General features: G+C 42.9%; 2 protein-coding genes across 4 annotated transcripts in view; one reads left to right on the forward strand and one right to left on the reverse strand.

The window, feature by feature from the left end:
* Nucleotides 1-6,553, forward strand: part of ERCC3 (ERCC excision repair 3, TFIIH core complex helicase subunit) — a 30,811-nt gene extending 24,258 nt beyond the window's left edge. For all 3 annotated transcript variants that reach the window (XM_085893707.1, XM_085893708.1, XM_085893709.1), the window contains 7 exons: nucleotides 2,344-2,528; nucleotides 2,759-2,961; nucleotides 3,229-3,325; nucleotides 3,845-3,962; nucleotides 4,251-4,369; nucleotides 4,480-4,635; nucleotides 5,189-6,553. In XM_085893707.1, the coding sequence (XP_085749833.1) occupies nucleotides 2,344-2,528; nucleotides 2,759-2,961; nucleotides 3,229-3,325; nucleotides 3,845-3,962; nucleotides 4,251-4,369; nucleotides 4,480-4,635; nucleotides 5,189-5,323 (1,013 nt within the window). In that variant the 3' untranslated portion in view covers nucleotides 5,324-6,553. The remainder of the gene's footprint in view (nucleotides 1-2,343; nucleotides 2,529-2,758; nucleotides 2,962-3,228; nucleotides 3,326-3,844; nucleotides 3,963-4,250; nucleotides 4,370-4,479; nucleotides 4,636-5,188) is intronic.
* A 968-nt stretch (nucleotides 6,554-7,521) lies between these two features.
* CYLD (CYLD lysine 63 deubiquitinase) overlaps nucleotides 7,522-15,040 on the reverse strand; it is a 145,415-nt gene continuing 137,896 nt past the window's right edge. Inside the window, exons 9-20 of the mRNA XM_085890446.1 lie at nucleotides 14,829-14,995; nucleotides 14,395-14,661; nucleotides 12,942-13,110; nucleotides 12,447-12,588; nucleotides 12,137-12,259; nucleotides 11,964-12,055; nucleotides 11,717-11,783; nucleotides 10,419-10,551; nucleotides 10,173-10,281; nucleotides 9,785-9,903; nucleotides 8,526-8,736; nucleotides 7,522-8,441 (exon numbers count right to left, since the gene is read on the reverse strand). Coding sequence (XP_085746572.1) covers nucleotides 8,257-8,441; nucleotides 8,526-8,736; nucleotides 9,785-9,903; nucleotides 10,173-10,281; nucleotides 10,419-10,551; nucleotides 11,717-11,783; nucleotides 11,964-12,055; nucleotides 12,137-12,259; nucleotides 12,447-12,588; nucleotides 12,942-13,110; nucleotides 14,395-14,661; nucleotides 14,829-14,995 — 1,784 coding nt within the window. The 3' untranslated portion in view covers nucleotides 7,522-8,256. The remainder of the gene's footprint in view (nucleotides 8,442-8,525; nucleotides 8,737-9,784; nucleotides 9,904-10,172; nucleotides 10,282-10,418; nucleotides 10,552-11,716; nucleotides 11,784-11,963; nucleotides 12,056-12,136; nucleotides 12,260-12,446; nucleotides 12,589-12,941; nucleotides 13,111-14,394; nucleotides 14,662-14,828; nucleotides 14,996-15,040) is intronic.

Below are 15,040 nucleotides of genomic sequence, written 5' to 3' on the forward strand. Positions count from 1 at the left end.
AGCCCCTTTTTTCTGTGTTCCCATAACGGCCTTTTACAACAAGAACGATAGCTTCATGGTCCTATGGGACTTGTATGTTCAAAAGAACATACCCTTCTATTTTCTGCAATAAAATATCATGATCAAGAGTGTCGAAGGCTTCACTCGAGTCGATGAAAAATTTGATGATGTAATCACTTCGTGCTTATGAATTTTACATTTTGTCAAATCATTCAATGAGGGCATAGACCGTGGAATGGAAATTTCGAAAACTATATTGACGTGATGTAAGCAATTTATTTTGGGTCAGGAATTTGTAGACCCTATTATAAATAATTTGTTCAAGTACTTTTGAAAAACTTGAGAGACTGGAAATCAGTTTAATTATTCAGGAGAAGCATCATTCTTTTTGTATGTTGGAATAACTTTTGTCATTTTCATGGGGCTTCGAAAAACTCCTGTACATGATAAAAGATTACAAATGTGGGTTCAAGGAGTAACAATATTTTAAAACGATAATTATTTTCAACAGATTATTACTCACTTCATCTTGACTTACTGAGTTAAAACGATAATTATTTTCAACAGATTATTACTCACTTCATCTTGACTTACTGAGTTAGTGGATTTCAAACCATTAACGAGATCAAACATTTAAATGTGATTTGTTGGATAAAAAAATAAGGAGTTATTACAAGAGAAGTGCAATAGAGATTGTTGAAAATTTGTATCAGTGTCTTGTATTTTGGATTCCGGTCCAACATTCACAAAATATGAGTTAAATGCATTTGCGACTTCTCTTGGATTTTCATAAACTAGACCATTATCCTGGAATGGGCCCACATGTCCAGCTTCTTGATTAAGAATACTCCAGGCAGTTTAAACAAGACTCAGAGGTTTAAATCACTTTAAAAAAAAATTTTATTTTCAAACACAAGTGTGTCAGTAAAAACTGTACCTTGTCCACAACAACCACACGTCCCACCAGACAGGGAAGCACCACTCTCGCCCACTAGCAGCAGAGATGACGCGACACGTGGACGGAGCATAAATATGTAAGAGGCAAGACATGGGTGGAGCATTATACACATTTTACATTCAAACTTGGTTACATCACAACCATGATGTAAATATTTTTTTTGCAAGTTAAATTCTTTCAATTTACCAAGTATATATCATTTATAATTTTCCATGTCAATGAAATATTGCACAAGCATTCTCTTATTACCTCCACCACTGAAGGTGAATGGAAGTTTCACCCCTGTCTGTTTGTCTGTCTGTCTGTGGACAGGATAACTAAAGAAAAAGTTGTGGATGCATTTTGATGAAATTTGGTGGAGGTATTGGGTGTATGACAAGGACGAAATAATTAGATTTTCTTGAGGATCCGACTACTAGAATTTTAAAAGTGATTCTTCACCATTGAGAGATAGGGCCAAAAACAATCTAGAGCACATTATCTCAAAATGTTGTTGATGGATTTGGACGAAACCTGGTGGACAGGTTAGGTATGTGACGAGGAAGAAGTGATTCTATTTTGGTGAAGATCCAAATCCGGATCTGAGAATTTTTTGAAGCGATTCTTCACCATTCTGTGATTGAGCTACAAATGATACCCAATATTCACCCAATACATTCTTGAAAAATACCGCGAATATCGAATCCGCAAATGCCGGGGCATTGTTTCAATGGGGGGGGGGGAGGGGGGCAGATTCCCGATGGTTCGTGATTCATAAGGGGAATTGAGAAATCCCGTGAAAAACCACGAATACGTGAAGCACAGGGCCACAAATGTATAAGCAGGTCAGAAAAAATAAAACACGAATACACGAAAAAAAAAAACATAATTTAAATTGTGCGAAGCACAGGGGCGTGAATGGCAGGTCATATTTTATGAACCGCGAATACATGGGGTCCACGAATAGCAGAGCCACTAATGTCAGGGTCTGACAGTAAATAGCACGATATCTCAAAAGTTATGGACAGATACAGACGGAACTTGGTGGACAGGTTGGGTGTGTGACAGATTCATCGATTCAATTTTGATGAAGATCCAAATCCTGATACAGATATGAGAATTATTTTAAAGTGATTCTTCACCATTGAGAGACGGGGCCAAAAAACGATACATACCATGATGCTTCAAAAAGTTGTGGACGAGTAATGACAAAACGAGGTGGATGAGTTGTTTAGGTGATGTAGGTTTTGGAAATCTGGATCCAGATCCGGCCTATCAGTGGGATACAAAACTGCATACAAAAAGAATAAGAAATATAATGAATAATAATTTGTACATTTTTCTAAGAAGCAACTCGGAGTGTTGTTGAAATCGTACTCTTTTATTGTATTTTTTTTTTCTTCCAGCTCGGATGTTTCGGCGCGTGCTTACCATTGTACAGGCACATTGCAAGCTGGGTCTGACTGCGACGCTTGTGCGTGAGGATGATAAGATCGTGGACCTAAACTTTCTTATTGGACCAAAACTCTATGAGGCCAACTGGATGGAGCTGCAGAATGCCGGTTTTATAGCTAAGGTGCAGTGTGCTGAGGTGAGGTTCATGCACATGTGCTGCTCCCAAACGAAGCGTGGTTAGTTCTTACTTATGCAGGAATTGATGGTCTGTAATGGGTCTAGGTCATACCGTGGCTCCCGAGTTGTTCTACAATAATTTTTGTTCTGGTGCTTGCGTGTAAAATTTTCTGCATGTTGCTTTTATCCTACATGCCTGTCCGTCCATGTCGAATCGCAGTCGTTCTGACCGAGAGGATTTCCCTCCAGGTGTGGTGCCCGATGACACCAGAGTTTTATCGCGAGTACGTCGCGATCAAAACTAAGAAGCGCCTTCTGTTGTACGTCATGAACCCCAATAAGTTCCGAGTCTGCCAGTTCCTCATTCGCTTCCACGAACGACGAAATGACAAGATCATCGTGTTCGCAGACAACGTATTTGCACTGAAGGAGTATGCCATTCAGCTAAACAAGTATGATACTTTGCTGTTCACATTGGCAGATGAAATCACCTTTTCCCACTTTGCTAAGTTATTGACAAAAAAAATCCTTTGTAGCCCATGAGTTCATCTCTTGCTCATGATGCAAGTTTTAAAAGTATAGTTTTTGAGTTTGTCATATTTTTCTAATTCCAGCCAGCTAATCGTCACATTTGCAGAATTTTTTCCTGACCACAGTCGTGTTTGTTTTTCTTTCTCCATTGTTAATCAATTAAGTCTTGCTTTCCTCCGTTTTCTCAGGCCTTATATTTATGGACCAACATCCCAAGGGGAGCGGATGCAGATCTTACAGAATTTCAAACACAACCCCAAAATAAACACCATTTTTATATCGAAGGTTTTTGCCTGGGAATTTCTCCTTCCCTCCCCCCCTCTCACCACCCTTCCCCTCCCCACCCTCCCCTCTCCCCCTCCCCCTCCCCCTCTCCCCACGCACGCACCACCCTCCCCCTCTCCCCACGCACGCACCACCCTCCCCCTCTCCCCACGCACGCACCACCCTCCCCCTCTCCCCACGCACGCACCACCCTCCCCCTCTCCCCACGCACGCACCACCCTCCCCCTCTCCCCACGCACGCACCACCCTCCCCCTCTCCCCACGCACGCACCACCCTCCCCTCTCCCCACGCACGCACCACCCTCCCCCTCTCCCCACGCACGCACCACCCTCCCCCTCTCCCCACGCACGCACCACCCTCCCCCTCTCCCCACGCACGCACCACCCTCCCCCTCTCCCCACGCACGCACCACCCTCCCTCCCTTTCACCCTCACCCCTGGTTTGTATTTTGGACTTTTGTGACATATTGCTTTGGTGGAAGCAGCACAAGTCCTAATTCTGCGTTTGGCCCATTGCAGGTCGGTGATACATCATTCGATCTTCCCGAGGCCAATGTACTCATTCAAATCTCATCCCACGGCGGCTCCCGACGACAGGAAGCTCAGCGTCTGGGCCGTGTTCTCCGAGCTAAAAAGAGTGAGGGTTATCTCGAGGAATCACGGTAGTCTCTTAAAACACTTGTAATGAGCATCAGGGTAAAGGGAGTACAGTACAGTACTTCATTTTTCCCATTCTATATGTATATTTACATATTTTTTTGTAACTTGCATTTGAAAATGCACACGTCAGTGTGCATCAGCAACTGGCCACAGCCACTTGAAACCTTTGAGACAAAAAAAATGAGCAACAATGTTTTGAAGTACTCTGTGGATATTTAAACATTGATGCTCGTGCGTTATGCTATTTTATTTTATTCTTGTGCAGCGATGGTGGCGGAGGAATACAATGCCTATTTCTACTCACTCGTATCTCAGGATACCCAAGAGATGGCATATTCAACAAAGCGTCAGCGTTTTTTGGTCGACCAAGGTTACAGTTTTAAAGTAAGGATCCTGAAATGTTCACTCGTATCCCACATGAGCATTGGAACATATGGGGGAGGGAAGCCAAGGTGCCTCGTGCACAGAACCAGCTTTCTGTATCCACCTTGCAGATAATCACCAAGCTGGCCGGAATGGATGAAGAGCAGCTGATGTTCTCTTTGGCTGAGGAGCAACAACAGCTTCTACAAAAGGTCATTGCGGCCTCTGACCTGGATGCTGAGGAGGAGGTGGTTGTTGAAGACTTTGGCCCACGTGGCTCTACCCAGGCGAGTCATTTTTGGATGATGGAATTGCACAGCAATCACTTATTTTTGCATTACAACATGTTTTATAAACCGAAGCGGTTTTTTGTTTTCATGTGTGATCAAGATAGGATTATGAACCCTCTCAAAAGAGATGCATTGTGTACACTACCAAGTTGGCCGTGCCCGCACAGGATTCTGAATGCAAATGGCGTCGGTCAGAGCCAGCAAGCTGGGAGCAACAATTCACGTTTGATGCAATTTAAATGCTCTAATGACCCCGAGGTGCCCCATTTTAAACTGTTTGTTCGATATGTGTAGCTTTTTGATGCTTTGGGTCCAAAATGAAAATTTGTATTGGTGTTAAAGCCAGTGACCAATTGCAAATGAATAGTAGGATTATTTTAATGGGACTAGCAGTGCCTTCCTGTCGCATCGCTGACTGGTTTAATCAAAAGATGGCATGTGTTTCACTTCAAATATTGCATGGCAATGGCGGGGGGGGGGGGGGTGGCGGTTTAATCCCGTTCCAACATGATACAGACTCCAAATTAATTTTGCCTCCGATTCTGTGCAGATGACGCGTCGCATCGGCAACATGAGTTCCATGTCTGGAGCCGACAACACCGTTTACATGGAGTACCACGTACCACGAGCCAAGTCTGCAACCACCAAACACATGCATCCACTTTTCAAACGCTTCCGTAAGTAGGCCAAGCCTTTCTGCAAACTACTTATTCATCCACCAATAAGTACCGTCGGCTCTGCAACGACGGGACGCAGTGCATCTCCCTGACAAATCGCCACTCCTGCTTCTGATACTTCTGGCATGCCCGGGATTGATACGACATTGCTAATGCATGGGCTTCCTGTATTATCATGGAGAAGGTGAAACGAGTGATCATTCAAAACCACTCAGAGAACAGTGGCAGAGTTTGCTTTGCAAAATATTAGGTGCATGCACGTAGTGCATACACCACAGCAAGCATTGGTAATCACAGCCTGCTCCTGTCTGCGTAGTTCTGTTCGTATTGAGGAACTTGTCGGAAAACAGCCGAGGTCAACGGTTTCTCGGAATCGAGGTCACGGTCCTTTCTACAATCCCATGAGGAAGTTGCACAAATGGATTAGCTCCTGTAAATCACATTTTAAAGTTCATTTAAGCATTTGCTCTCGCATTTGATTTCAAGGAAACTTGGAAGTGAATTGTTGCTTCGATGCTTTTTTGTATATCGGTTTGCCCATCGTTTTAACACGACTCTCCAACACAGAAATCCTTCCACACTTTGTCTTCGTTCAAATGCCATTGAGATGGTGCTGAAATTGAAAACGAGACCGAGCTTGGGTTTCAAAAGGCTAATTATAAAGTGAATTTATCTCGTGGGAACGTTTTCGTTGATGAAAAATGCAACATTTGTGCACGGAACGGATGCGCGCGCGCACTCGTTGAACCCGCCCCTCTCCCCCAAAAATTTTGATACCAAGTATATACAAACTTTGTCCATTTATACTTGATGAAAATAAACTCGACCATCACATGGACAAACAAAAACAACCTTTCATGTCATGCTTTTCCTGCGAATTAATTGCAGAATACGAAAAAAAAATTGGGAAAATAAAGCAAACTTGTTTTCCTGGCCCATTGACATTTGTGAAGATAGCATGAGCTGAGGGATGACAATGAAGATGCTCTGCATTTTCGTGTTTTGGCTGAATGGGCCATGGCCAGCAGTGTTTGCCGAGTGAGCTAATCTGTGTATTTAGATATTGTGAACCTCACTCGAATCACATGGGATGTACAAGTTAATTATAAAATAAAGCTTTGGTTTAACTTTAAAGGATTCTAATTTAATATGGTATGAGCTATTTCAGATGCCACGACCTCTTGTGGTGGTGGTGCTGGTGTTTAATCATAATAAATGCAAAACGTCCAATTTCAAAATGTGCGACAGCGCTGATGTTGAACGTTGTAACTTCTCATGCACATTGGATTGTTTTTGGATGTGGCATTGAATTGCAGAGGATAATTTAAAACACTGTTCAACTGTGTGAGTGTGAGTGTGAGTGAGAGAGAATATCAAACTCCTGAAACTTAAAATCAGGAATATTTTCACAAGTGATTATCCAGACTCTTAAACTCACCTTGACCCCATCTTGAACATGTAGTTTTACACTTGAGACCTAATCTTGCTTTGTGACAGCAAAGTCTGTTCCGAGTGACTACCCATTCCAAAATTTTGTTCCACATTGACAAGATTATCATTCACAAAGCTGACTGACATGCACATTCACACCACGAACAAACCTACCTTTCTTTAACATTCTCTGAAGCTTCGATGGATGATCCTCACGCCATCACGTGACTATGGCTGCCATTGACGAAAGGGAACAATCCTGGATGGGTCACCACTCTGACACACAATACGAACCTGGCTCACTTTCGCAGAGCTCCTCATTTTGCTGACTTCGAATGCAGGGCTGAATCAACACACTTGGTGTAACTTTGGCAAAGCAGGGGCTTAAACTCAAGACATTAAGGGAACCACATGAACTGTTAAGCCATCACAAAGCTCACTCTTTCAACCTTACGTATCTATTTATGTCCAGGTGGTGAGTTAATTGACGGGGTTTATTTATCGTTTTGTGTTGGCAGGAAATAAGCAATTACATATTTTTTTTCTTTTTTAAAGGATGCTGAAAATTGTGGAATTTATAGAAGCTTTCCTTTTTTTTTCTTTTTTTTTTTTTATTCGAAGTGGTAGGATACAGGTTTGGACAATGATGTTGGTAAACTCCAAACCGTCTGCCACGTAAAGTGCAAACGGAACAAAATGCTCCTCAAACTCAGGGCATGCTGCATCTCCTCTTCCCAGCAATACTTTGGTGTGTTTTACAAGTTTACGAGTGCTGTTTGTCAAAATAAAGTATCTTTATTAAATGCCTTTTGTACAGATAAGGTTCAAGTCTGCTTTTCCTTACATTACTAAGGCCAGTGTAAGTGCGGAAAGCATATACTTCTAATTTACAGCAGCAGAGCATGTATGGGACGATAGAAAGTTATTTTTTGTTGCACTCAAACAGCAATGTCACTCATTTTAGGGACACTAGTGCAAGCACTGTGAATTATGTCTGGCAGGTGCACTTGTGATGTCAAAAAGTGCAGGTTTGTACAGAGAGGCACTGGCTAGTCAAGGTGATGGCTTTAAAGTGGCACTGCCAATATGTGGGTGCCAGCAGGATCTCAGTAAAACTAAACTTGTGATTTCCAGGGTTAGCACAAGATGAGATCCTATCCTGCTTCAAACCCATAAGACCTCCCATGATCAGCTGCCAATACCAGAACATGCTGTTTTCTGCAACAGTTCCAAGAATAAAATATTACAAGGAGAGAAAAGGATGATACCCAAGTAATACCTCACATGACACACTCGTATTACAAGGCAACTCTGTTTCCATCAAAGTGCAAACTACCATGAGGTGGTGTACCTTCTGGTGGCACTCAAAGTGGGTGGGACAAGGCCACCAAACAACTTTGTGCCTCATTTTCAACATCCTTGAAAAAGAATGCCAGGAACTATCCAAGGGCTGCAGGCTGAAAGTGAGCCTTTTCATTGGGCAGTTTGTGAAACTAGGGACAACGCCCATTCATTTGTATTGCATGAGCTGTGGGTGGTGGTACATAAACATATAGGCGTCGCAGAACAGCCGTGAAGCCGAGCCTGTCATTTGACGGCTGTCCAACTTGTCCAACTGATCAGGATGCAAGCTGAGGTACTGGGCCACCTCTGGACAAGGCCGCACCTCCGGGATGTTGAAACCATCTTGCCCGCCTTGTGGGTAAAGGCAGCGTTTAGCCATCATATAAAAGTTTCAGCATGTAGTTCATTTTGAAATATGTGCAATGAAACATTTACCTTCTCGATCGGCCATGCTGTCAAAAAAGAGCCAGGCATCATCTGCGGCACCATACTTGAGGAAAGCCACGTAGTGACTCGTCTCGATACACAGAACACCAAAGAGCTGCAAGCACTCACGGGGCACGAACCTGGATGCTCCGTCACGAAATTCCGGTGGCACGTGGAGTTCGCGAGGTGTGTGATTAATCCTTCCACGATGATGGTGCACCTGGGTGGAAAGCAATTACCTTGACGTGTTTGTAATGGGCTCAAACTATTCATTAATTACCTCTGCCACCAAAAGTGAGAAGAGGTTATATTTTCACCCCTCTCTATCTGTCTGTCTGTCTGTGTGCAGGAAGGATATCTCAAAGTTGTGGATGCATCCAGATGAAATTTAGTGGGTAGGTTGGGTGTGACAAGGACAAACTGATTAGATTTTGGTGAAAATCCAGATCCGACGACTAGAATTTTTAAAAGTGATTCTTCACCAGTGAGAGATAGGGCCAAAAATGATATATTTAGCACAATATCTCAAAAAGTTGTGGACAGATTCATTCAAAACTTGGTGGACACATCGAGTGTGACCACGACGAATTGATTTGGTTTTGGTGACGATCCGAATCTAATAATTTTTAAAGTGATTCTTCACCAGTGAGAGATTGGGCCAAAAACGATATATTGCACGGTTTCAAAAATGTATTGGACCCGATACGTTCTCGTGGATCAGGCATTAACGTTGCGGAGGTATGCGCTCTACCAAGTGCCCTTCTCGTTTTATTTGTTTTAAACCACCTTTCAATCAACAAGATTTGTCATACATCAAAAGTTCAAATTGTGAATTCAATACATGCAACATGACATTTGAACCAGAATTGAGTATTGTTTCAGAAAAACAAAAAACCTGTACCCCCTCCCTCCTCTACAAAATCTGTCTTCCTCACTCCCCGACACATCTCCCTTCTTCCCTCATGCCTCTTCAACATCCTCCCTCACTCGCTTTTCTACATCTCTCTCTCCCTCCCTTCCCCTCCACATCTCACCCGCCTTCTATTCAACATCTCTCAGACTCCCCACCTCCCCTCTTTGTGGAAAAATATCATGAGACTAATTCCACTGCAACCATTTCTAGTCATTGTCCTTGAACGAATCGAATTTCCTGATTATGCAACATTTGGACTTGCTCTAAATTATACCAGTAGATTTAAGCACAAGATCTATTCAAGCAAATACAAATACATTTCCTTGTATATAACAATGATGTGCTTAATTCCTACCTGCTGGCTGCACGTGTTACAGTACTGCTTTATCTGGCCTGGGGAGATCACCATGTCGAGGTAACAGTCACGACACTCGACATCAGCCGAGCGCTCACACACTACACATTCACGGGGGCCTGCAGAGTCCAACGAGGGACAGAAGGGACTGAATATGTACCGGTTTCTGATGCTCATGGTTTGAGGTATTTAGATGTTTAGGACAATGATAGTACAGAAGATCCTCATGGATAGAGGGAATGATTATATAATGCTGAAAATAGACAATCATAGAACTGTACAAGGGAAAATTACTCCTATCACTAAACCACCCCACCCACCCATAACACACCCAAAATACAAATGCTGACGTTTTGTGTACACCGAGAATGTCCAACCACAAACTTACTGTCCTGAAGCAAATTGGTGATGTCCAACTCCAATGACGGAATGATTTTGCTGAACATCTTGAACTCTCTGCCAAAGCGAGGTGCTTGGACGATGAGGCAGGAGGGCATCTATCACCAACCCACACAAGATTGGGCAAGAATCAAGATAAGCCTTTAGCAAAGAGAAGATAACAGTCCAGTGGATGCATATCAACTAAAACCTCTTGATCAGAGTGCATTCGATGCTTGCAGCATTAGACACACACCTCAGTTAACTTGAGGTCTGCAGTATGAAAGGATTGTTCCAGTAACTGTTGAACAGTTGGAACCTGGACTCGACCATCACGTTCTAAGAAGATTTGGTAAAGATAGCTCTCCTGGATGTTAGTTTTCTCAGAGCTGAAAACAAGCCACAAGTGAAATCACAACGAGCGCGCACACTCACTGCCGGTCAAATTAACCAGAGAGTTGGTGTCAAAGCCACCCAATGCTCGCCTGTTTATACATTTATCGTTTTTAAAAGACTAGTCTAATAATATTTTTTATAAAGCATTGCAGTGAAGTCTGATCCAAATAATTTTAAAGCAATATATGTATTTGTATATTGTAATCAGTAAAAAAATAGTGTGGTCGATAAAAACATTAGGAAGGAAATAACTTGCACCAAAAACGTTAACATATTCACGCTGACGCTGACGCCGACGCCGACGCTCACGTCGGGGGTATCGCTATAGCTCTCTGTTCTTCGAACAGGCGAGCAAATCAGAGTTGGTGTCAAAGCCACCCAATGCTCACCTGTTTATACATTTATCGTTTTTAAAAGACTCGTCTAATAATTAATATTTTTTATAAAGCATTGCAGTGAAGTCTGATCCAAATAATTTTAAAGCAAGATATGTATTTGTATGTTGTAATCAGTAACAAGAGCGCAAGTGAGCACAATCTAAGCCTGAACAAGAAGGTATATACAGAATTGTGCTACTACATGGAAAACAGCATCCTGGTTGCCATGGCAACCACTTTAGATGACTAACGTATGTCGCGACATACCGTCTCCACAGTCTGTACCTATATACCAGATGTGAAAGTTGAAAACTTTGGGAGTTAGAGTGCGGACAGGAACGGATGGAAAACAGCATCCTGGTTGCCATGGCAACCACTTTAAATGACGGACGTATGTCACGACACACTGTCTCCACAGTCTGTACCTATGTACCAAATATGAAACGTGAAAGTTGAAAACTTTGGGAGTTAGAGTGCGGACAGGAACGGACGGATGGACGACATATAATACGCCTCGATATATATATATATATATATATATATATATATATATATATATATATATATATATATATATATATATATATATATATATATATATATATATATATATATATCGGGTAGATAAAAACATTAGAAAGGAAAAAATAACTTGCACCAAAAATTTTAACATTTTCACGCTGATGGTGACGCTGACGCTCACGCCGGGGGTATCGCTATAGCTCTCTGTTCTTCGAACAGGCAAGATAAAAACGGATCACAAATGCAGTACATCACTTACCTAATCTTCAAGAAAGGCTCAACCTTCAAAACATGCTGGAACAATATATTGAGGAATTCTTCTGGGTCTGCAGAGATAGCAAGTGGTGGTGGGATGTGGATGCAAGGCACGCATTGTGAACCAAATTGCCCAAGCTCTGTCTTAAATGAATCTTAAGTTAACGTGTCCACAATTCACGATTACTAAAAGCATAGTACTTTTGATATTTGTTACCAGCCATGATGCCCAGAGAAGGGGCTGTAGTTACCTTTTTCTTCATTGGTAAGGCCAGTAACACAACCCATGCTGTCCAGCTCTTTGCGCAGCTGCATCACTTTGGTGGCACTCACGTATCCGTGTCTGTCAACATCAAAGGAAATAATCATGGGTTGGCAACGATACAAAGTTTTGCCATCATCAACATAAATAAAAGGCACCTACCTCCGCAATGGGTTGACGATGTCCTCGCGCAGGAGACGCTGCACCCGATTGTATTCCCGAGAGTCTGACTCGGTCATAGGCCGGTGCAGCATGCCATCAAATGCCGTGCTCAATGCAAACATACTGCATAGAGTACACAATTGGAAGAGGCAGAAATACGGGGACAACTTGGAGGAGTTTTCCCAAATGTAACCTAACTGGGGACGTACATCATTATTTTGCTTTTACTCAAATGAAAGCGTAGCAGTCGAGAATGACCAGTGCAGCTAAACAAAACTACTCTCATACAAGTAAAGAGTCTCCCACTTACCAGAATAGTGTAGAGTCCATGTAGCAGGAATTCAAGTGGCCCTGGATGCCTTTCGTTCTGCCAGAAAAGATGCTAAGTGCTTGAGTGTCTGATGGAGGCATCACTATTCCCTTAACGGTCTCACTCCGATAATTGCTGAATGCTGCCACAAGAGAATGTAAAGAATGGCGACGTTATTGCTCACCAGATTGGCCACAAAATCTCAGACGGAGATGAAGTTATGGCCGATAAAGAGTTATTTCAGGTCAGAATAATCTGATGCCCATAACGTTAAACCAGATTTTAATCATTAAATGGTGTTGAGGTAACCCAATGAAGTGGCATCCTCAAATTGCAAACTAGGATTGCAACTACTTGGTCTAACAACCCAGGGGCTAATTTAACTACTTGATTTAACAACCGATGCCATCGACTTGGTTTAGCAACCCAGGGCCTAGATAGAGACACACAACATGGAATTTGTCCTGAGGACTGAAAATGCTGCAAGGCTTGCACCTATTGAGTTGCAGCGCTGCACTTGGTCTAGAGCATGAGCAGCAGACAAGGGGAAGCGTGAGTCTGGGTGGCATCGTCCCAGCCGCACAAAGAGGCCTTTTCCAGGTGGGCAAATGAAGTAGCTCTTCTTTTCACAAGTTCCATCTGTGCCTTCACTCACCTCTTCTTCCTGGCAAAATGACGACAACCATCAAAATATGCTTGAGCAGTGGGTCAGTAAACTCACACCAAGTCAGACTGCTGCATCACATCAACACGACGTCTGTCTAGGTCAGAGTTCAGGTTTAATTTTTAACATACAGTTTGGAGACTAAATGGCTCAAAAGTAAGGATGCATTCACCGTGACTCAGATGGACCTTGAACCTGGATTTCCCATCTGCAAGCATTAGTTGGTGGACTCTGAAGACCTGCAGTGTCTGGTGCGAAGAGCAGTCAAGTTCTCACCAGCATGCTGGCCAATTACAAATCTATGTCACCTTCAGTATTCATTTCCAATGCCAATTGCATGTCATGTATCCTTACACCAGAATTTGTGAAATAAGCCCATCCAGGCACAAGGTGTCAAAAGACTGTCATTCCAGTCGACAAACCTCCATCCATTTACAGGTAAATGTTCATCTGGTTCATCTAAGTTACACAATAATTCAGAGTTTGGTGGAAGATAATCACTCAAACCAAACTTGGTGGTGTAATGGTGAAAGTGTCAACTTTGAATCTGGGAGGTCGACGGTTCAAACCTACGTCATCATACCAGACATTAGATAAAAATGGAACTTGCTGCTTCCTTGCTTGATGTTTAGAATTTAAAAAGGATAAGAGTATTGCCAAACTCCATAGGTTGGCATCCATGGGGAGGAGACTCTTTAGGAAATGCTCCACTGAGTGCGGTGATATTGTTGGTACCCAGTGCCCCGGGAAGTGACGAAACTTTCCCAAAGCTCGGTGGCTGTGTTTGTCTCGTCTAACAGTCCTGTGTCGTGTGTGTGTGTGTGTGTGTGTGTGTGTGTGTGTGTGTGTGTGTGTGTGTGTGTGTGTGTGTGTGTGTGTGTGTGTGTGTGTGTGTGTGTGTGTGTGTGTGTGTGTGTGTGTGTGTGTGTGTGTGTGTGTGTGTGTGTGTGCGCGCGCGCTCTAGCTTTAAGATCCTGTTAAAAAAAAAAAAAACATTTCATACTTGATGTTCAGGACCAAATCCATAATGCTAAACAGCCATTTGTGTAAACATTATAAACATCCAGAGATCTTTTAAAACTCGAGTCTCAATGGTAAACTAAAAGGAGCAAAATCAATATAATGCAATTTAGTACATACAAGACTTTTATGAACCTGCAATTCGTTTTGAGTGGTGGCAGTAAACTCGCCAGACTTCACGATGAGCATGAATTTTGCTTTTTACGTGGAGGGAATAGTCGAGTGCAAAATGAAGCGCAGGTCTTTTTAATCCTGTTGTCTTACCATTTCAACACCTGCAAACTTTCCGTCCTTTCCGGGTAGTGTTCCCATCCACCGAATCACTCCAAACGCTTGCTTGTTCTTTACGAGCACCTCGACAACTGAGCCAACTTCAAAGAGAGAGTTCTCTTCTCCAGCAAAAAAGTCTTGCTCGCTCATTAGGTCTTCTTCGAGTACAAGGTCCTTGAGGCTCTGCTGGTCATTCATCAAGTCTTCCTCCACATCCACTTTTTCTGGGCATGGCGAGAACCTGTCGCTGCAACTTTCGACCTGCAAAACAAGTCTCTTAAGTGAGGCTTAAATGATTTGAGGGTGCCTCCGACAAGTAGGCCTCTATTCGTTTTCTGAGCCAAAAAACAGCGATTTTAACAACACACACACACACACACACATTCCTTGCTCACTGATGACACAGAATATTGCGAGAGGTTCCTCACGTTGCCAGTAGAAGGACATGTGGCCAGGTTTGAGCTAGCTTTTGACATGGAGGCTTTTCCTTTGCGGCCCACCCTGCTGCTGCTCTCTGCTGTAGAATCAGGCCACGTGTGCTGGTTCCGGTGGTTTGTTCTCATGTTTATTTGAGATCGGTACAGTTCTTGAGTACCTGAAATGAGCATGCAGATTGCTCAATTAGCAGATGCCGCAAACT

The sequence above is a fragment of the Eptatretus burgeri genome, chromosome 8 (genome assembly GCF_056783735.1).
Source record: "Eptatretus burgeri isolate ZD-2024b chromosome 8, Ebu_testis_v1, whole genome shotgun sequence".
NCBI lineage: Eukaryota > Metazoa > Chordata > Myxini > Myxiniformes > Myxinidae > Eptatretus > Eptatretus burgeri.